General features: G+C 38.4%; 1 protein-coding gene across 6 annotated transcripts in view; it reads right to left on the bottom strand.

The window, feature by feature from the left end:
• Positions 1-2759: 2759 nt before the first annotated feature.
• Positions 2760-23153, bottom strand: part of RNF38 (ring finger protein 38) — an 89955-nt gene continuing 69561 nt past the window's right edge. For 5 of the 6 annotated variants that reach the window (XM_063294845.1, XM_063294848.1, XM_063294847.1 and 2 more), the window contains 8 exons: positions 21485-21652; positions 20191-20361; positions 17715-17879; positions 15284-15390; positions 13200-13284; positions 12435-12556; positions 10196-10295; positions 2760-6295 (listed from right to left, as the gene is read on the bottom strand). In XM_063294845.1, the coding sequence (XP_063150915.1) occupies positions 6233-6295; positions 10196-10295; positions 12435-12556; positions 13200-13284; positions 15284-15390; positions 17715-17879; positions 20191-20361; positions 21485-21652 (981 nt within the window). In that variant the 3' untranslated portion in view covers positions 2760-6232. The remainder of the gene's footprint in view (positions 6296-10195; positions 10296-12434; positions 12557-13199; positions 13285-15283; positions 15391-17714; positions 17880-20190; positions 20362-21484; positions 21653-23153) is intronic. The other variant, XM_063294846.1, reaches the window with a different exon arrangement.

The raw sequence follows: 23153 nt of genomic DNA, 5'->3' as shown, positions 1-23153 counted from the left end.
TTTTTCTTCTCCCTCTTTGTTTTCATGGGGATAACTCGATTGTATCTCCTTTTGGTTCTTCTAATATTGAGGGAGGAAAGGGAGCCCCTTTGGAGTCTTTTTGATTTATGAAAAGTTGAGTGCTGCTACAAATGTACCCTTGCTACCCAGAACTATGCTTGAAAAGAGTAGGACTTTTGAGGTCATAGTGACAGGGCCAATACACTAAACAGGGTTCGTCAACGGTGGCCCAGAAAGCTGGCTGCTTTGCATAGAAAGACAAAATCCATCTCAATCTTAATGAAAGAATGCAAAGGACAGGGTTATAGGGAAACAGGAAAAGCCCTATTTAGGAACAAAGGCTTAGTCTTTCTTTGGGAATTCCATCAAATTTCCGCTTCTCAAAGTGGTTCTTAAAACTAAATAACCTTTCTACCTTTTGCCAGTAACAACCATCCAGATATATTAGCCTTGTCATTACTGGCTGGGTTTGCTTGGACAGCGGGAGGTGTGTTCCACTGTAGGACCAGTGGGAAAGCAGAACAGGAGTTGACCCAACACACATCTAGAGGGTTACAAGTTGGCTGAGGTGGTCCTATCTGGCACCTTTTAGACATTTTGGATTACAAAACTCCCAGTGGTTTGCCCTTCCCCATGCTGGTTGAAATGCTAGAAAGCTTTGGAGTTACAGAAGAGTAATGTGATCAAATGAAATGAAAGTCAAACATCCTTAAATTCTCTTGCTCTTTCCATTATTCATCATCTGTTAACTACTTATCTGAATTAACGTTCCTCTAACTTTTGTGAAATTTCCTTTTAAAAAAATTATCTCTGTAAGTCTGACTATTCTTAACTTCTTAGGCAAAACATTGCTCACACGAGGCATTAGTGCAATGCCTTGGTAGTAGTTGTATTCCCCTTTAGTTTAAGTATATACTAGGGCTGTGCAGGGCTTTGGATTTCATTCAAAAAGAGGCCTCAAAGGTTGCAGGAGCACAAAAGTAGCACCTGTTTACAGCTCTTTAAAGCAACTATATCTTTCCCTAGAACTGCAGCTGCCCCATGATCCTGGGAAAAGGTTCAGCTGCTTTGAAGAGTTGCCACTTTTGTGCCCCTGTGCATGCCTAAACACTGTTTGGCAAAATCAAGTATCTTGAGCACCAAAATGGTTGTCCCAACTGTACTGGAAGTGTTCTAGTACCATTCCAGAAGTGGCCTCAGTTTGAAATAGTGCTGTTTTGAGTATCAGAATATTTAGGGAATTATTCAGTCTTGGGAAATATTTGGAAAGGACAGTTGTTTTGAACTCAAAACTGTTTAGAGTTCAAAATGCTGTACTTTGAGCTTGAAATGTTTCAAACAGGAAAAAACTTACTGTCGCTTTATAGGCATGTGAACTTGAGACTTGCTTTTGTAATTAGAAAGCTAATTTCTATAGATAAGGAAAGATGGGTTAAATGCTGCTTTAGGAAGGAAACTTGAAAATTGCTAGCTCTGAGAGGAACAATTCAAATAGATGCCATGGCTTCTGGAATTCTTTTCCATTCCCTTACAGCAGTGGCCAGATTTGAACACTGGGAAGGAGAACCTCTGCTCTGGATTATATGATCAGGAAAGAAAAGGGAGGTGGGTTTTGAATGGGTCGGCAACATTCTGAGTTAGCGCCCAAATTTTTCTCCAGAGAGGATTGGGGGTTAATTTCAGAATATTTTTCTCTGGCCCTGAGCCAGGTCTGGCCCATCTTTGTACTCAATCTTATTTTTGCTGGCTTCTTCCCCCACTCTAAATTTGGTCCCATTCCACTGTTTCCAGAGGGTTATTCTGGTGGGGTGGACAGAGAGCCCTGATATTTTGTTCCAACTTCCAAAAAACCACAAATATTTTTAAGTAGCATATGGGAGCTTTCCAGGAGCATCCTTCCTACTGAAAATATCTGAGTGCTATGAGTGGTAGTGAAAAAGCAGGAAGTAGAAGGCAAACTGAAAATAAAATTGCCAGTATCATACATGCCTTTGTAAACAAAGGGAGGATCGCTAGTCAAGCACCATCCAGTTTCACACAGCTGGGAGAAGGAACAGAAGATATTCCACTGTCATTAGATTCAGCTCCATCACTTGCTGTACATCTGTAACAGATCCATCTGAGGGACAAAATGTCAAGACTACGCAAGAAAAAATACTCAAATATCCAAACATTTCTATTACTAGAATAAAGTTTCATAAACTGAGATACTGGTCCGTTGCACAAGAATATGCAAATGTATAGGGAATGGCAAACACTTTGATGCTTTGGCACTGTGCAGATGGATGGATAAAAGGAGCATTTTGGACTGCATATAAATCATCTGGAAATGGAATGTCCTTCTGCAATGGAGTGTCCCACATCTGTCTTTTACCTGAAGAGGGTAAAAGCTATAAGTAAGTCATAGTTGAAATGCATAACTGGGTCACACCACATTTAAAAAGTTGTTATAAGCAGAAACAATATATAACAGCAATCAACATGAATACCCAATGCCCTTTAAAGAGACTGGGCATTTCCAACGCTTCAGTTGCTGAAATTTTAAATGATGTTATCAATGCTAAATTAGAGTCAAATTGTCATTTGGGTTTTTAACAATGTTTTGGGCTTTTAACCATGTATTGGCTATGTGATTAAATGAGTAATTCAGTGGATATAATTCAACCTCTATTTGCATTTTTAGATTAAAGGGGAGATTTCCAGGCCAATTAATAGATTTTAGAGAGCTAATTTTAGTGTGAGAAGAAAAAACACAAAAGTTGTCTAAGTGTACATCATACATTTATTACTGAACAACCCTCTCAACTCCAAAATTGGGCACAGGGATTAAAAATAAAAATTCATTGCACTACTTAGTAAAGCATTACTAGTAACTCTCATAAAAAATGTACAAATTTTGTTAAAAATTTATCAAGCCTTCAAATGATTTGGTTACAGATATTTATAATACATTTAAAACTACATGTTAAATGATACAATGGAGTATGATTTTAAAGAAAACACTTGACAAATATAATTCTAACAAAATCCATAAGCTTTCATAATCATTAGCAAATTTGCAACATAAAAATACCAAAATGAGGTAACTGAAGGTACCAAAGGGGGTAAAGGTGAGAGAATCACCGTTCTGTTATGTCTACGAGTAACAGAGTTTGTATTGAGTTATTAGAAAGCAAAGTTAAGAGTTGGTAAATCCCAAATAGTACAAGAAATGGAAATGTTAACAGCTGCAACAAATAATCACATTCTGGAGACTGTACAAAGAAGTCTATACAAAAGAAATTACTTTCCACAAAATAATCTGCAAAAGAAAACCAAGAGGTGAGACCTCAAGAGATATCCTTAAGGCCTTTATACCTTTTTTTTTTTAAAAGCCAGGTCGTCAAAGTAAGTTGACAATTCATGCAAATAAAGCCCCAGCAGTGCCAACATGATAAAGCCAACTTTTTTTTCCATTAGGGAGAGGTAGGGATAAGGGGGAAGAGGCTACCCAATATTATAATTGGGTGCTGTCAGGCATCGAGGGCTGTGGAATTAGACGTGTAAATGTGCATAACGAATGGCAGTTTACTGCGGAGTATGATTCCCCCTCTCTTCTGCCAGCCACAACGGGCTCAGAATCCCACTGCAGCCAGCATGAGCTGGTTCAGAACACATGCACGTGTGTCTCACACAAACTTAACCACAGGAAGCAAATCTGCACACATTTGCAAGAGTCCCAAGCAAACAAGTCATTCAAAGAGATCTGCCACAAGAGTGCAACAATTAACTTGAGTATGTTACCAAAGTAGTCCCTCCTGCAGTCCTATCCCTCCATCAACAGTGTCCTTCAACCAAAACTGGGAATCAAGGGACAGATGCTGCACTGCAATATCAGATCCAGATGCAGGGCTGAGGAGCCATTTCTCAGAATTAAGATACTATGTGCCTCGTCACTGTTCCAGAAAACGTCTTACTTCTACCAAAGCAGGGCCGATACTGAGTGGATACTCAGTAGACAATGAGCAGGGTAGTATTATGGTAATTCTGCATGGTAATTTTTTCTTTTTTCTTTTTTTTGAAAATCCAGCAATATAAAAAAGATCCAGAGTACTGTAAAACATGTGTGGCTTCCCTCCCACTTCCCAACCCATGATTTTGTTTGCTTAAAAAAATAAAATTTACCATGTGCAATAATTTAGACTTTTCAACACACTGAGACAATTTCTTAGAGCACATTGAGAGAAAAATCGTTAACGTGTAAAATCTGTCACACAGATTACAGTTCCTGACACTATGGACAGACTAAGGCGTCTAGTTACTAAACAGAGGCAAACAGTATCTGAAACAAGGAAGGTTGGTGGGAATTGTGCTTTTTAATTTGTAGAACCACACACTGCGGTTACTCCTTTCCTTTGAGAAAGGAGGATGATTCACAACCAACACTGTTCTGGAGGAATAAACAGATTCAATATATAGCAGCATATAAAGCATCAGAAAAGACACACAAGATCCGGAAAGCTGACTAGCAGCAATAGCTGCAGTGCTTGTGCCGTTACAATAAAAGGTATGGCGCTTATAAGAGAGAAATGAATAATCCACAAATAAATGTTCCTCTCTTGGAGAACTATGTAGCCATGGGTAGACAACTGTTCGTTTGTTGTAAAAAAGTTAAACACTAAGTCCAAAATGTTAAGTGATGCCAATTTTACCACTACATTATTCAGAAGGCAGTTGAAAGGAGGTCAACTCCAGATTCACAGCATTTATTTTTTCTTGATTTTGTATACCCGCCCATTCTTGACCATGAATATTCTTCATACTATCCATACAATACTGAGGATGCCTTAACATCCACACAAAAGCTTGCTACCCAGTACAGCAAGCTAGAAACTGCATTTGTGACACTTTTGCCAGGCAGTAAAAGGTAAACATGGTACCATGGCTAAGATGGAGAACCACAATGTTCTATCTCTAAGAAAGTGCTAAGGGTTTACTTTGTTCACAAAATTGAAGGCTTTGAAAAAGGAAAAAAAATCTCTTTTAAAGGTTACTTTAATTGTATACGGTTGCTTGTATATGGCAAGGAATGTGAGTTAGTGCCAGTGTATCTGTATACTTAAGCAAATATATTGCCAACAATACAAGAAGCATTTGCACAAGATTTGAAGATCCTCTCTGTTTCTGTATTGACAAAAAAAAAAAAAAACTCAAAACGAAGTTATCTTCACTCTCTGAAATTTAAAAAAAAATATTCCAAAGTTCAATAAAAAAGAACCAATCTGGACTGGAAGAATTTAAAAAAAGAGAGGACAATCAACTTTCAGTCATCAGTTGAGAATTTTTAATATTGCTACCTGACCGTGCAATGCTGCAACTCCTTATACAGTTAGCAGTGAGCTGCAAGTTTTTAAAAATGTAGAAATTCCAGCAGCCTAAAATTAAGGCTAATTAATTGTTGTAACTGAGAATCAGTATGCTCTATAATGACAGATATAGGACCCCCAATTAATGGGAAGCATAATAGTTATCTGAATAAAAGCAAAAAGGACCTTTTATACTGTTAAATACATGGGGGATGAAATATCCAATGTCTATAATTGCTGCACCCTTTGCATTCAGTGTGCAACTGCAAACGCAAGGAAAGAAACCAGTGTACAGTACTAGTACTGTTTAAATAACACACAAGATTATACATTGCAGCATAATTAATACTACACACATACATCCTCAGTACATGCTGGTATATAAGTCCTCTCACACACTATCCCCAAACACTTGCTCACCTGCATACATACAGACACCCTGCGATCAACGCACCCACCCGCACCATTTATTCCCACTCACAGTATTTGAAGGCTCTATATAAGGTAGATTGCTATATTGTTTGGAGCTACCACTTTTTATATAAAAGCACATGCTAGAAGATCACGTTCCACTGTAATCTCGCAGCAACACTCGGAATGATCACACAAAAACCAGGGAATGTTAGTGCACACACGAAATTAAGCTAAAAGAAAAAAAAATCTTTGGAGTTCCAATCACACAGTTAGTATAACAATCCCATAATTGTGAAGACTAATTATAAGCTTTATAGTTGATTAAATCACACAGTGCAAAGAAAGGTCCGTTGACCCTTTTGTGTAAAGGGAAGGCTGGAAGCCACACGGGTTAAGTTCAATGGAGAGTTCATATATATATATACACACATGTGACTAGGAACACCCAAAGTAGAATTGTGCTCTTAGACTGGTCATTCTGAATCACGATGCACTTCTGAAGCATCAGCTCTGCAGATAGGGCAGGTGCGATTTGCCTAAAATACAAAGAAGAGGTTTTACTGAAGGAATGCTACACTGACTACAAAATGCAAAACACACTTTTAGGGGAAAAAAACCTAAGTAGGGTTCATTATAATAAATGGCATCTATCTTCAACAGAAGTAGAAATTCACTTGGAGGCTGAACTTAACGGGGGAAGAGCAAGATTTCTGGGGGTGGGTGGGGATGGGAGTATCTGTTGATTTTTCATCCCCCTTACATCCATATTTATGCCTTATCCTGGTGTCTGGGTAAGATTGCAGCCTAAAAAAATATAAAGCACAATTTTTAGCATGGTAACAGAGCTCTGGGATGATGAAAGAACCACACCAAAACTCAAGGGCAATCAATACTGCTGAAGGACTTCTAGTCATACTAAAACTGTGAGTCAACATATGTTTGTTGTTTATTTGTTTAGTCGCTTCCGACTCTTCGTGACTTCATGGACCAGCCCACACCAGAGCTTCCTGTCGGTCGTCGACACCCCCAGCTCCCCCAGGGACAAGTCCGTCACCTCTAGAATATCATCCATCCACCTTGCCCTTAGTCGGCCCCTCTTCCTTTTGCCCTCTACTCTCCCTAGCATCAGCATCTTCTCCAGGGTGTCCTGTCTTCTCATTATGTGGCCAAAGTATTTCAGTTTTGCCTTTAATATCATTCCCTCAAGTGAGCAGTCTGGCTTTATTTCCTGGAGGATGGACTGGTTTGATCTTCTTGCAGTCCAAGGCACTCTCAGAATTTTCCTCCAACACCACAGTTCCAAAGCATCTATCTTCCTTCTCTCAGCCTTCCTTATGGTCCAGCTCTCACAGCCATATGTTACTACAGGGAAAACCACTGCTGTAACTATGCGGACCTTTGTTGTCAGCGTGATGTCTCTGCTCTTAACTATTTTATCGAGATTTGTCATTGCTCTTCTCCCAAGGATTAAGCGTCTTCTGATTTCCTGACTGCAGTCAGCATCTGCAGTAATCTTTGCACCTAGAAATACAAAGTCTTTCACTGCGTCTACATTTTCTCCCTCTATTTGCCAGTTATCAATCAAGCTGGTTGCCATAATCTTGATTTTTTTGAGGTTTGGCTACAAGCCAGCTTTTGCACTTTCTTCTTTCACCTTCATCATAAGGCTCCTCAGTTACTCTTCGCTTTCAGCCATCAAAGTGGTATCATCTGCATATCTGAGATAGTTAATGTTTCTTTCAGCGATTTTAACTCCAGCCTTGGATTCAAGCCCAGCTTGTCGCATGATGTGTTCTGCGTACAAGTTGAATAGGTAGGGTGAGAGTATACAGCCCTGCCGTACTCCTTTCCCAATCTTAAACCAGTCCGTTGTTCCGTGGTCTGTTCTGACTGTTGCTACTTGGTCGTTATACAGATTCTTCAGGAGGCAGACAAGATGACTTGGTATCCCCATACCACTAAGAACTTGCCACGATTTGTTATGGTCCACACAGTCAAAGGCTTTAGAATAGTCAATAAAACAGAAATAGATGTTTTTCTGAAACTCCCTGGCTTTTTCCATTATCCAGCGGATATTGGCAATTTGGTCCCTAGTTCCTCTGCCTTTTCTAAACCCAGCTTGTACATCTGGCAATTCTCGCTCCATGAATTGCTGAAGTCTACCTTGCAGGATCTTGAGCATTACCTTACTGGCATGTGAAATGAGTGCCACTGTTCGATAGTTTGAACATTCTTTAGTGTTTCCCTTTTTTGGTATGGGGATATAAGTAGATTTTTTCCAATCTGATGGCCATTCTTGTGTTTTCCAAATTTGCTGGCATATAGCATGCATTACCTTGACAGCATCATCTCACAAGATTTTGAACAGTTCAGCTGGGATGCCGTCGTCTCCTGCTGCCTTGTTATTAGCAATGCTTCTTAAGGCCCACTCAACCTCACTCTTCAGGATGTCTGGCTCTAGCTCACTGACCACACCGTCAAAGCTACCCCCAATATTGTTATCCTTCCTATACAGCTCTTCTGTATATTCTTGCCACCTTTTCTTGATCTCTTCTTCTGTTAGGTCCTTGCCATCTTTGTTTTTGATCATACCCATTTTGGCCTGGAATTTACCTCCGATGTTTCTAATTTTCTGGAAGAGGTCTCTTGTCCTTCCTATTCTATTGTGTTCTTCCACTTCCACGCATTGCTTGTTTAAACATATACTTTTGTTCTAAATGTTTTTAACTGAAACTTCCTAAAGATCAATTGCAAATATAACTTTCTATAGTGTCAGAAAGAGGAGACCAAAGTTCCTAACAATTGCTGAGGTTTCCAGAGATATTGTGTATGTGTAAGTCACAACAGCTACACGAATAAACAAGAGGAAAGCCTGATACAGTCTTTCACAGGAATGAAAACCTCAGCTTGTGTAATTTTGTATACCTCCCTAAAATCACAAGATAAAACAAAATGCATCAGAGAACAAAGAAAGCAAAAAGTATTCATTCAAAAATACAAAGCTTTAGTAAAAATTGAAGAATAACACGCATGGCACAAATGCAAATCCTTAAAATGACCAAGTTCCTATAATATTCCCTCTAATATTTCAAAATATATAAACAAATCATATAAAATATGACACAAAAAGCCTTCAAAATTTTATGTAGGATACCCCACATACTGAAGTGTACTATGAAATCCTGAACAAATTAAACCTAATAGCATTTCTAATAAAATCCTGAGCAAAGTAATTTAGTAATGAAAATTTAGGATAATGGTATATTTTTTATAAATTACACCAAAGTAAGTCTTTTTACTTCATCAGAAAGTATTTTCTGCCCTTCTATATTTACCCCAACTTGGTAATTTTAAACAACACTCTTCCTTAGGCTTTATTTCAGATTTTTTCCCCTCCGATTTCTCTTTTTGAAACCAAATAATATATATTTGGACTGACACAATTTTAGATCAATTATCACTTCAAATATATAATCTTGTGGCATGCATTTTACTCTTCAACTTTTAATCTTTGTAGTTTTGAATGAAGAGTTCTATGTTTTCCCTCCCCATTTTTTACTTTTAAAGCAAGAAAACAAGTTTCTTTAAAATAACCTAAAGTATTTACAATGCTATACAACTTATTATTTACAGCTAAACAAAAATTCTACTAGGAATCTATGAATTTCTTAGGTTAACATCCTTCTAACATATGAAACATGGCAGCTGCAATTCTATCAGACCTACATGGTATACAAATAATATAAAAACAGGTAAGTTCTGTGTGCAGTAGACTGCAGGTTAAGCTGTTTTCTCTTTAAAAAAAGTAAGATTAAAATGTTGAATGAATGTATATCTGAATGTAGCAATGTCCATTAGTAATAATATTACCAACTTAGATACTAATATAAGTCTCTACCATCGCACAATTTCAATGGGATGAATTGTGATATCTAATTCTATTTAAGAATCCCTCCAAATTCAAAATATTTTTTCATATACACACCTCTTTACAGACCACTGAAATTGTAACTTAATAACCTTGTCTATGCAAAACATTAGTAGATTTTTGTATTCTGATTCTTTAGAATTTGTCACTGTAGCGATACAATGGAATTCAAGACATTTTCTGAAATTTTCTAATTTCCTCTTTAAATTAAATTTTGCAGAACACTGTTGTTCTTAGTCTATTTCTGGTGATGCCAACTAACCCTTAAAACATTTTAAAAAAATATTTAATGACATTTTTTAAAATACTGTTTTAGGGAAGATTAGAACAATCCAAGACTTCTATTCTTCAACAAGAAGACTCCTCTTAAAAACAGCAATTTTATTCCTAGTTTGATAACTACTACTCCAAGCATCAAGTATACTTCTGGCCATCCCATACTACTGCAAAGTTACTGCATGCAATTTGGACATATTTAGAACAACTTTCTTTCTAAAAATAATATTACCTTAAGCCATTTGTCGACACACTTGGCATGGAACTCATGGTTACATGGTAAAACTCTTAGCAGTTGCCTTGACTCAAAGTCACACATGCATACTACACACCTAGAAAAGAAACAGTGCAGGATAATTTACTCAACAAGAGCAACAATTATATTTAACAAGCTTTTACTTGGAAGGCTAAAGCTGTTTTCTATGCAGTTTAAAAATACGAACAGCCATGCATTTCAGTGAGATATACTGATGTATCAGTGTCAGATTTTGTTTTATTTTTAAATAGACTCACTGGCTAAAAATACAATTCAATACCAATTATGAGCAATGAATAATCTATCAGAACTGGTCATTATACAGGTGTGCATGAAATGGGGAAAATGTCCTGTTTCCAACTCAGAACAAACCACTGTATTCTGGAATTGGGGTCAGGCTCTGTTCCAAAGAACCCAAACCTGGAAACCTTTGGCTCTTTCAGGGTTCAGGTGAGACAAAATGCTGGCAGAAAGCCCCACTCAATTCCATCAGCGACTTCCAGACTGGCACTTCCAAATGGCCCACCTACCCCTGGTCTTTCCAGCACCCTTCCTTCCTCTCCCCGTCATTGCTGATATTCCAGTATTGCATATCCCCCTGACATGCTGGCCCTCAGTCTTCTTGGTGTCTTCTTTCCTTCCCACTTCAGCCATCAATATCCTTGGCTTTTCCCCTGCTCCCTTCCTCTGTAACCATTTATGCCTGGATCAAAACAGTCCCTTTGTGTGCTGTGCCTGGAAGAGACAACCAGCGTGTTGCAGTGTGAGCACAGACCACCCAAAACCAGCAATTCTGCGCATGGAACAGCTTGTGCAAGGAATGTTTTGCACATTCCTAGTTCTTTATATACTGCTTGGGGTGAGTGTAAAACACTTCACATACATTAGTACCTCAGCAATCTACCTCGAGTAGATGAAAATAGAACTGAGGATAAGCCCAGTGGGTTGCCTCTATCTATCTAGTGTAGCTTTTCAGTACTTGAAATGATTGGCATAGAAAGGTAACATGCCTAGAAATTCTGAATTCGTTGATTCAATTATATTACAGCCCTAAGGCCATATACAATCAAAATATTTAATAATAGGAGTATTACATACATACATACACATCAGAAAAACAGTAGTATCATAGGATCTAAAATAATTAACAACAGATACTAAAATAAATCAAAATAAAATACTATTATGAGAAATTCCAAACCTAAGTAATGGTGTGGCATATCATACAGATGGTAGCAAAAAAATGGGTGACTTGGGAGGTATTTTTGAGTCCTTGTCTGGAAATTACAGTTCAGCTTGACTATGAATCCCAGAATTCCTAGCCAAGCTGAGTAATAATTCTAGAAATTATAGTCCTGTTAAGCAGATTAGAAGTGTCTGCTAAATTCATGCAAAATTTGAACGGTTGATCTCCCAATTCAAACCTCATTCTTTTTGTAGCAATACCATTTTTACTTTTCTTATTTAGAAGTCTTCTATGACAATGATGAATAACAAAAAAATGGTTTTTTCCCCCCTTAAATCTTCTTCTCCCAATCTCAACACAGGCTCAGTGAGGATTATATATTTATTTTTTCAAAAACACAGATTTATTTATCCTTACAGGACATTTCTGAAGAACAAAAATATAGCAGAATTTTTTTTTTTTAAAAAAAGGCCAAATTGCATATGGACAGAGGTAAAAATTCAAGAAAAAAGGTTATTTTGTTTTTATGCTTTTTATGGGATACATTTCCCCCTTGAAAAGCTGTACCCCAGGCTACACTGCAAGCTGATTTGATAATTTCCATCTTTCAAAAGCAGATACCAATGTGTGATTAGGAAGGGAGAGTTGATTGATTTGCTGACATTACAGAAGTGCTGGTTCTCATCTTACAGGAATGGCATTCCCTCCACCTAATTTTCTGCTATTCTAGTACAATTCTAGTCCGTTAGATGGGGGCAAGAGAGAAACTGTGTTCCTTCTGAAACATCTAAAATAATTGCGAGTAGACCACCAGTATTAAAATGTGCTTAAGCCTTATGCTTAAGATTTCAGTTCAGTGGTTAGGAATATCTTCAAGACTGAAAACTGAAAAAGCCACAAAACCATAGGTTAACATATAGACAAGCTGGGAACTAATTTTAAGCCTACAAGTGCTTCTGTGCAGGACTCCAGACTAGCAAGATAGCATGCCTTCATACTAAAGCTTCAACAAAGGTATGAAAAACTTACAAAGTCTGTTCTGACTGATGATTATTTGGGTTGAACCTGTAAGATGGAAGTTGTTCAATATCTGCTTTTGTCAATCCCCTTGGTTTGGCCTCACCCAGTCTTTCTGCCAAGTTCAGCAGTGCCTGCGAAAGAAATAACTCCTTTAAACATAGTTCAACTGGTGTCTTTCCATATCACTATTAATTTGGGACGAGGAACAAACCAGAATTATGCAGTCCATATGATATGCAAAACCAGAATTATTTGAAGGACATATGTGCATTCATACATTGAGATAAACATTTCTTATCTGACAGATACAAAATGCTTAGAACAGAAAAATATCTTAGAACTCCATCTGTGTAAATTTATTCTTACACATTAAGTAGTTTTGTGGAACTAATGTATTTTTCTATTCCAGACAAAGACGTTTGCAAACGTCTTTATGTTCTTCATCCATAGATGCATTTTTTTTCCTCCCCTAAAAACCTTGGCATGAAAGGGGGAGGATGCTTCAAAGGTATTATGCATAAAGAGAGCTGCTAGAATGCTCTGAGACTCTTCCATACAATTTTAGATTCTCCTTCCCTCACAGTACCCTACAACCACTCCAATTTCTGGCCAGTGTTAAGGAGAGCTGGCAGTTAAGAAGCTGAAATTTAATACTGTGAAAACTGCCTTCCAGCAGCAATTACAGATAATCTAACACCTTGAGGAAAAAAAAACCCAAAACAAAAATTAAGTCCTCCTAACTATGCTTTGCATGCTTATTTAGTGGTAACCAACCTCATAGTTTTCCACTTCGCCATCTTCTACATCCAACTCAAAACTGAAGGCTGGCCCAACAGCAGGTGGCACAGGAAGCATTGATCTGGGAAAGAGCGATGTCTTATTATTCCAAAAATAAAATACTTTTTAATGAATATTTATGTAATATCACCACATATTCAAGTGACGGATTATGTATTCACATAAAGGGTCCCTATACCAAATTAGCTCGGTTTAGTTGTCAGCCATTCTTTGTATTCACTGATCTCCTCTTTTCCTCTGGCATGCCAGAATACTTGGGACTAGTAGCAGCATTTTTTCTTATTTTTGATTGGGTCTCGAGAAGGTAAGACAACTCCCGCTGTTTCTTACCTTCTCCAAGCTACAACGTGAGCAAGAGCTTGAAGATGATGCTACTGACAAATGGATTCGTGACTATCTAAAAACAGGTAATATGATGTCCTATAGGTTAAAGTATTAAATCAAGCTGAAGCAGGACTCCAACTAAGAATTGGTATTTCTCCAGGAAAAGGAAGCATTTATCTTTCCCTATGGAGGAACCCATAAAGAAAGCATACTGGGGACTGGGATTAAAATAGTAAAAATAGGGACCATGCTGAAATCTGGAAAAATAATACAAAGAAGGAAACAAACACAGTATATTTCTATACAAAATAATAAAAACAAAAGCAGCTAAAAAGGATTGTAATATATCCATTGCTAGGTGCTATACATTTTCCAGAAAGTTCTGTAGCACCAATATGGCACCCTTAGACATACTTCCCTTTACATCTAACCTTACTTCTCCAGCCTCTACTATCCAACAAAGACAGCTCATCCAAGTGCCATAATTTCTTACTGATAACTATCAAGTTGCACTTTTCAAAACCCTCCTAAAATCTTTTTTATGAGATTGGCAGAGCTATCATTTTCCAAAAACTGAAAATTCTGTCTCTTAATTAGAAACTTCATAGACAATCCTAGAGTGGGGAACCTTATGCCTTCAACCTACCCTAACCCTTCAATAAATTTGGAAAACAGTTCCTATACTCCATCCACTCTATGCTCCGGCATTATTGGGGCTGTAAACTAAAACATCTGGAAAGAATCACATTACTCACTCCTGGTCTAGAAAGTTTTTTTACTCATCTGAATGCAAAGAAAGAGAACAGCAAAAGAATGCAGTGGTACTTTGCACGGACACCAGGGCTAATACAAAGAGATTAGAATTAAAATAGCACCTAAGGTTTCCACAACAACATTTGATGCTTTCCCTAGGCTATTTGCATTAAAACAGCGTATGTTTAGAAGGGATGAATGAAATACAGGAAGTCCTCAACTTATGAGGGCAATTAGGACCGGAATTCCTGCCACTATGCGATGTGGTTGTAAAGCATGACTGCACTGCTTAGCGATGGCAATCCCTGCAGTCCCAGTTGCTGTCGTTAACCAAATCTCACAGTCATTAGGCGAAGCAAATTCCTGCCAGCTTCCCACAACCAAGTTGGTGGGGAAGCTGGCAGGAAGCTGCAAGTCCCAGGTGGCTTGCAAGCAAGCTGGCAGGTGGGCAAGTGGCTGCTGCCGGGTGGGGGAGGCGCAAGGGGATGCGAGGGAGGCACGGCAAGGGAAGCGTGGGGAGGGGGTGCGAGGGAGGCTCAGGGAAGGGGTGCAGCGAGGCTTGGGATGGATGCACAGTGGCAAGTGGACGGCATGGTGGGAGCGCAGAGGGGCTGGGGAGTGGAGTGCAGGTGGGGAAGACTTATCCTAGTAACTTGCCACCTTCCCTGCCAGCTTCCCCACTGACTTTCTGGGGAAGCTGGCAGGCAGGTTGCAAATAGCGATCACGTGATCGTGGGACGCTGCAACCGGTCATAAGCATGAGCTGGTTGCCAAGCACCGAGATTGCAATCACGTGACCGCGGGAGTGCTAGGGCAGCTGGGACTCTAAGGACTGGTCATAACCACCATTCATTCAGCACATTCATAATTTCGAACAGTTGCTGAATGAATGGTCATAAGTTGAGGATTATCTGTACCTGACTCCTCAGCAAAATGACATTATCCACCTTAAATTCACAGGAAAAAACAGGTGTCAAACTTACAGCACGTATGGCAATAGGCTGGGATGGTAAGGGGGAGGCGGAATTGGTTGTTGAGATCGGTATCGACTGCGCCCTGTGAGTCTTCGAGGCATAAAAGGTGGATAAGGCTAAAAGAAACAAAGAAAGGTATTTTAAAAGTATAGGAAGTCATAAAATGAGATCAGTTATATATGGTACTAAGTTATCACGGTGTATTCAATTTTATTGCAGCCCTAAGGCCAGATACAATCAAAATATCTAATAACAGAAGCATTCCATCCACACACACACACACATAAAACAGATAAACAGTAAGTATCATAGGATCTAAAAATAATTAACAATAAAGATACTAAAATAAATTAAAGTAAAATACTATAAGAAATTCTAAACCTAAGTAATGGTGTGGCATATCGTACAGATGGTAGCATAAAACTGAGCAACTTGGGAGGATATTTTTGAGTCCTTGTCCAAAAGCATTAACATTAAATAGAAATCACATTCCCTACCTGAACATTTCTTCAAGGTCGGATATATAAGGGTCTGTCTAGGGTCCTTATGTAGGGAACATTATAGTAGCATATGGCTTAGAGTTTCCATTGAGCTATCACCACATGGACATAACTGAAGTTTCATAGGGGTACCCTTAAAATGTCCAAAAAGTACTGCTGAGGGCAAAGCATCCAATCTGGCTAAGGTAAAGGCCTCACGAAATTTCAAAATTGTAATGGATTGTAAGTAGGAAGCTGGAGCGAACCCTTTTGGAAGGAAATGATAAATATTGGGGTATAAAACCTAACTTAAAGTTTGGAGATCAATATCCCAAATTCATTGCTTAAGGGCTGTAAAGAGCACAGACTTTCCATAGAGCACAGACTTTCCATAGAGAAGCTCAGCCACTGAATTTTATGTAGGGCTTTTTAAAGTTATGATGATTTAAAATGATCTCTAAATACTAATGGGGCCAAACCTACAGGAAGTAGAACTAACTTTAGCCAGAAGGTAAGAAGAAACCATGCTCCAGTTTCTCTTCAGATCGTATAAATCTTTTGCCTTAACACAGTGTATTTTCCTTTAACTCCACAATTTGACTCCTTGCTTTATAAAAAAGAATTATTTCATTTAGCTGGATAATGTGTCCTAAGTCTATGGAACATAAGGCTAATTTGTGTTCCATTTGCAATAACTGCACAACTAAGGATGCCCTAGAGGAAGGAGATTATCGTGCAGTCAGAAACGATGATGGCTCTAGTGAATAACCTCCATTGAGATCCACATAGGAAGAGAGTATCCAGCTTGATCCTTCCTGACCTCTCAGAAGCATTCAATAGCATTGATTGTGGTGGCATCTCAAGCCATCTGTAGAAGTTGGGGATACTGACCTTCATGGTACTTTATAAGCAGGAGTTGGTGGAGTGGGGGAACATTCAGTTTTCTCACCCCTATTATTTAACATCTATGTGATATCACTGGAAGAGGTCATGTGACACTTCAAGATATTATCAACATCCTGATGATACCCCATTGAACATTAGCCTGGCCTGAGTCAAAGATGCTGTGGAAGTCTTGACATAGTGCCTTTATGCTGTGAAGGTGCAGATAGGATGAAATAGAATGAACTATTCAATGCTATCACTGGATTCAGAGATGCAGGCTGTGGCCAGAGAGGACTTCACCCAGGTTTGGTCCTACTTGGAGCAACACAGTCTGTCTACAGTGAAGGTCCTGCTTGGAGGAGACCTTTACAAAAATAACTCTCACCTTCATAATGACTAAACTATAGCAATGTACTTAAATGGGACTACCTTGAACATTGCTAGGTAACTGCAACTGGTACAAAATGCAGTAATCTGCACGATGGGGGAAAAAGCATCCATTATTATGTATTATCTATACTGTAGGCACTACGTTGGCTACCAACAGGTTTCTAAAGCACCGGTTTAACTTTGAAAACTCTTTATGTGGTTTGGTTCCCAGATTATCTCCAGGACTAGAGCAATCTCTTTTGCATACAAATGGCCCATCCTGTGTACTCATCCCAGTTGGGGATGCTTCATTGCCCCAGTTTTTGAGATGAGATGGGGGACAGCCCAGAGGCAATATTTCTCCTTGGTGGCCTGCACTCTACAGAATAGTTCCCCCCTGCCCCACACCGCAGAGTTAGACCCACACTTTCCAGGGTGGTTTTCTGAAAGGCCATTAAGAACAAATTCTTATGGTTATTTCTTATGAGAAACAGTATTGCTGCTAGTTTATGTAGGGTATATATTACCATTCTTTTGTTCCCTAGTTCATCCTCTGCAGGGAGTCATAATTGATTCACAGTATATAAGTATAATAAATAAATACTTCATACAATATGCTCAGAAATGTGTATTAAAAAAAACTAAAACAAAAGGGTTTTATTAAATGTATAAGAACTCATGACAGCATATTGGAAAACATCACTTACTACTCCAAATGACATCTCTTGATGTAAAGGGTCATGCGCTAGGAACTGAAGAGGAGCTGAGGGAGGCAATGTTGGTGGATGGGCAGAAGGCGGATAGGTGGTAAAACCTCCCACAGGAAGATGATCTCCAAGTAACTCTACTTCATTTTCTATCCTTTGGAGAGGCTAAGGAAAAAAGAAAAGACACATCAGATTATATTTAACATCTTCAACATATGGTTAGTTGACTAACTGAACAAATGGACAATGCACGTTTCTATTGTTTTCAGAGCAGAGCTGAAGCCACAGAATGTACTGCTTGAAATTAACCTTGCTAATTTAAAGCATTCATTCTGATGCTTTTTTTTCCTGCCGTTCAATCATGTCCCATTCTTGGTGACTGCCTCGATAGTCCCTGCAGTTTTCTTGGCGTAAGTGGTTTGCCCTTGCCTGCTCCCTAGGGCTGAGAGAGAGAGACTGGCCTGAGGTCCCCCAGCTGGCTTTGCGTCTAAGGTGGGACTAGAACTGTCTCGCAGTTTCTAGCCCGGTGCCTTTAACCACTACACCAAACTGGCTCTCCATTCTGATGCTAAACAGTATTAAATGTAATTAATTTGCTGTCCACCATGGGTGCTACCTTACTATACAGTACAACTTTTTTCTAGTATTGTACAACTGACAGCTTTTTACTTCTTTTGGCATTCAGAGCTGAAATTGTAGACTAAGAGCTTTCAGCTGCAGCATGATTCTCTTCCTGAAAGTAAAGAGACACCAATAACCTCAACAAAGCCCTATGCACTGTCTTGAAATTTCATGTCACCAAAAGTTACCATAGGCTTCTGTGCAAACACAGTGGCTAGGCAGAAGCCTCTTCCAGCTTTGCTGAACATACTCTAGCAGTGCTTCCCAAACTTAGCAGGGACTGCTGCAGAACACCGAGAAGTTTGGGTAGTTCTCCTGGAAAAGGCTAAGCAAAACATTTTCTAATGGTGCCCTCTAAAGCAGAAGACTTCTGGCTCTTGAGAACTCTGCTGGAGAAGGCAGAGAGAAGAGCATTACTTCACAACAACTCCAAGTGTTCTCCAGCGGTACCTGCTGAAGCCAGATGAAATTGCCGTGTAGGTGCTGTGCTGAGGAGGAGCTATGAAACAGAACAAAACAAAGCAACATGGTTGTGTTGCCTTTAAGAGCTAGTGGGCTCCACGGTTTTGCACGATAGCTTCAGGAGTGTCCACTCAAACCTTCAAGAAAGCAAAGCGTCTCTTTAGGTGATTTTTAAAAAGAGTAAGGCGAGTGTTTTGTATGTGGCACCTTCAAACCTATAGGCACAAAATCACACTTTTGAGTTTTTGAGGTTCTGTGGGGTGTGGAAAATTAAGTACCTTTGCCTTGCATGCATAGCTCCACTCTTATTTGGGCATTTTCACATCAAGAAATAGCTAGGCTAATACCCAATTTCAGAAATCTAACCTCAGAATTTTCTGGGATCTCTAAATGAGGTACCAAGAAAGCATATGCAGACCACAAGTTGCCTAATCCTGTTTCAGGAACACCTTGTGTTACGTGAACTCCCACTGTAGTCTAAATTATAAAATTACAAATATTTCTGGGAAGTGTGAAAAACTAAAATGAAGAGGTACAGGCGATTACATACCATACTGCCAAACTAACAGCCTTCTTGGCACAGGCCAACCTAGCATCTTAGTAACAACGGTCTCATGTGCTAACCATCGTCACCTGAACTTTGGATCCCTGCCTCTGAAGAGGCTTTTGAATTTTGGTCTGAATACTTCTGAAAAGCACCAGGAAATGTTATTTCACCATTACAGTGAGACTAAAAATATATATTTAAGTTTTAAGTTTTCTTTTAAAATTCTCTGTGTGCATAACAAGAGAGGTAAAGAGATTTATAGTACATTCTGAAGCAGAGCTATATTTGCATTCTAGGCCATTTTAAGCCTTTATAAAAAAATTCAATACTTTCATGGACTGGAAGTAGCATTTCTTCCCAGTTGTTTTGCATAGTTATTTACTCATATTATTGTACTCTGTATTAATAAAGATTAGCCCTACAGTAGATTAATTTAAGACAAGATACCATATCAATTTAAGGCAAACAGTAACATTTGAATTTACTGATTCAAAGCACTAAAATGTGCAAAACCTAATCTGGAACTGCACCTAAAATTCAAACTGAAATCCCAGTGGTTATTCAAAGCAACTTTGATTTATTCTTTCTACATTCAGATAGGAAACCCACTTCCATAGTACACACTTAAAATCCATTTTTAATTCTGTTCCTCTATCAAACTTGGAATTAAAGTTATTAAGGCTCAATTGGTTTTTGTATATCACAGACCCCTATATTAGAAAATTTGTTATCATTAACAGAAAGTCTCAATTTAATTTAATACCCTTGGCAGCCAGCCACCAAAATATTGTATAATACAGTATCCCAAAAACCATTACTAGAAGATTTTTCTTTTTAAATACTTACCGATCGTGATTGCTGTGTTTGAAAAGGAACAAACTGGCCTGGAGGTGGCAAGTGTGGAGCATGGTGTGGGGAGAGGTGTGGAGGATGTAAGAGAAATGGATCACTAGAAATAAGGGGTGGGAAAGCTGCATATGGAACCGGCAAATGTTGAACGGAACATGCTTGAAGCATCTGCAGAAGATAAACATATATAACCTTATGTGACATACAATATTTGGATGCTTCTTGTGTTTATAAAGGAATTAGATAAAATAAAGCATTATTTACAAAACCAATACTGTTGCAACAGTATAGATTATTTCCTTCTGTTTTATTAACAAAAGCAACATTAACTATGCAAACTAAGAAGAAGTAACTTATTGGTATTGCAGAATTCATCTTTCCTGGGGAACTACATAAACTCCAATTGTTTAGAAACTAAGAGAAAGGAACATTTCTCACAATACTGTCATTTGGAATCTTAAACCAAATTTAAGCAATGTTAAGTCTCTTCTATAGGAATTGTAGGTATTCGTGTAAGATTCATAAATTAATTCTTTTATGATCACTGAACTACTATGTGAGTAGTCAATTTCAATAAATATGCACTGATGTATTTTATGCTATTAGATTATTGACTATTCAAGGAAACATGATATTGCACAGAGTGGTTAACAGCTGACAAAGGGAAGATAATTTATGAAAAATTTGCCTGGGATATCAAATATAGGAAAGGCATTTTATCTGAACTTTAAAGTAACAGTTCTGTAAGAATTCTCTGAACCAAAGTTGTTAAAAATAGTAATTAAAGCCTCCCTTAGGCATGGAAGCTGGCTGGGTGACTTTGGGCCAGTTATTCTCCCTCAGCCCAACCCACCTCACAGAGTTGTTGTTGTGGGGAAAATAGAAGGCAGGAGTATTAGGTATGTTGGCCACCTTGAGTATATATAAAAAGAAAGGTGGGATAAATATTACTACTACTAATAGGGTAAGATAGGTATTCAGAGGTTAGGCACAAACTACTTTATGGAAGTAATATTCAAAACCATCAAGGGAAAAAAAGACTAATATTCTACTCTTAAATTAAGTTTGTGGAATAGACATAACAGTTATTTAAATACATGATGATGCACTGTTACACAAAACTAATTCTTAATTTTTTTTCCATGCAAGCTAAACTTCACTAAAATTAAATTTCAATTATTTATATTTATAGATATTCACAGAATTCAGGTCTAAATACATCCTTTAAAGCGGTCCGCTCTTCCAATTATTTTCAGCATGTATTTCAAAATTAAAATTAAAAATTACTTACTGGAGGAGGCACACTGCAGACAGGGAGGTGCTGCCCACTGAAAACCACCGAACACCCTGGGACCTGCTGCGTGTTGCAAGCTGGTATGTGCTGACCTGTGCAAAGTGGGATCCCATGTGGTGCTACTGTGGTCACTGTATATGAAACAGGGACTGTGCCCTGGTGAATCTGAGAACAATTAGAAACAATATCAATATACAAAGACTAAAAGAACAGGAAAGTCTGAAGTCATTGGGCTTCTGGTTTTCCACAAATTTTTTTTTACCAGGGTTGAGAATCATCTGCCAGCTATCAACTGAGTATCTATTTGGTAGTAGTCAAATATTTCAGAATATATCTTTTCATAACAAAGAACAAAATCTACCTCTTTTTAATTGCATCAAGGCAATTGACAGCCGCAGCTGAAACATGGATTCTTTACTCCCCCAGCATTGCAAGGATTATTTTTACCTCCCATCCACAGAAAACATGCATGAACACAATGCACATACCCCCAGTGCCCTCACTCTTTTTATAATACTGCTCCTACTTAAAACTACATGGTTGAACTTCTGACCATATCTGGAGCTGGACTTTGAACAGAAATATTAGATTCAGATTAAATAAACCTAGCCTCTTATCTGTCTGGTGGAACACATTTCAACAACACAAGAGCAGCCTTTCATTTGCTGTAGAAAGACAGCCTCTGAAATATTATACAATGCTTCAAGCTTAGAGAGGACTATTTGCTTACTGTATTTGTTAACCACCCCTATTTTACAATTCTGGGCAGTGTACAATGAAGTAAGAATAAGCCGAGATAATACAAGTAGTAAAACAAAATTCAATTAAATATACAACAATAATATACACAAACAGAAGCACCAATCAAGTGGATCCAAAAATAGATTGGAAAAGAAAGGTTTTCATGATCTTCCAGAGTACAAGATGGAAAGATGCCTTCCAAACCTGCTGGATTACATATCCCTTATCCAAGTCCCATAAACCTTACAAGGGGAAGAGATTCTCAGGTGGCCCATAATCCCACACCAAACTACATCTTTCTTTTTCTTTCTTTCTTCTTTCTTTCTTTCTTTCTTTCTTTTTCTTATTTATTTATAAATTTATACACCACCCATCTCACTATAAAGTGACTCTGGGTGGCTTACAGATAAAATACAACATGCTAAAATACAGTATTTGGACTTACGACTCTTCTTCAAGCAAAAAGAGCATGCGTGCTATCAGAAATATTTAAAAGCAAACCCTTTTCACACTGAAGATGGATCAGAATGTTTGTACGGCAGGAGCATGCAACTTCCCCTACAGCTGGGGACTATTTCTGTCTTTTAAATGGGCTGTGAAAGCACAGAAGGTATATCAGCATCAGAGTAACATTCGTGGAATGGGCAGGGACCAGGTTTCCTGAATTGTTTTAAACGGGGTGCTGTATCTCCTCAGAACAGATGTATGAACTACACCAGAGATCACGCACCTATCTCTGATTTTATTCTCAAAGTGAGGAAGAGCATGTACCTAAAAGGCCAGCAATGTCCAGTGATCTTCTATAAGAATCTGCTAGACCCCAAACCCTAGCAATAAAATGCCACGAAGCCTTAAAGCATATTAATTTAAGCTAGCTTGAGAACTGGTCTAATTTTATTCCTAACACTACATGCAACAGGATGGA

This window comes from Candoia aspera, chromosome 2, assembly GCF_035149785.1.
Source record: "Candoia aspera isolate rCanAsp1 chromosome 2, rCanAsp1.hap2, whole genome shotgun sequence".
Lineage (NCBI taxonomy): Eukaryota > Metazoa > Chordata > Lepidosauria > Squamata > Boidae > Candoia > Candoia aspera.
Note: the sequence above shows the minus strand (reverse complement) of the source record. Positions and strands in the feature narration are given on the sequence as shown.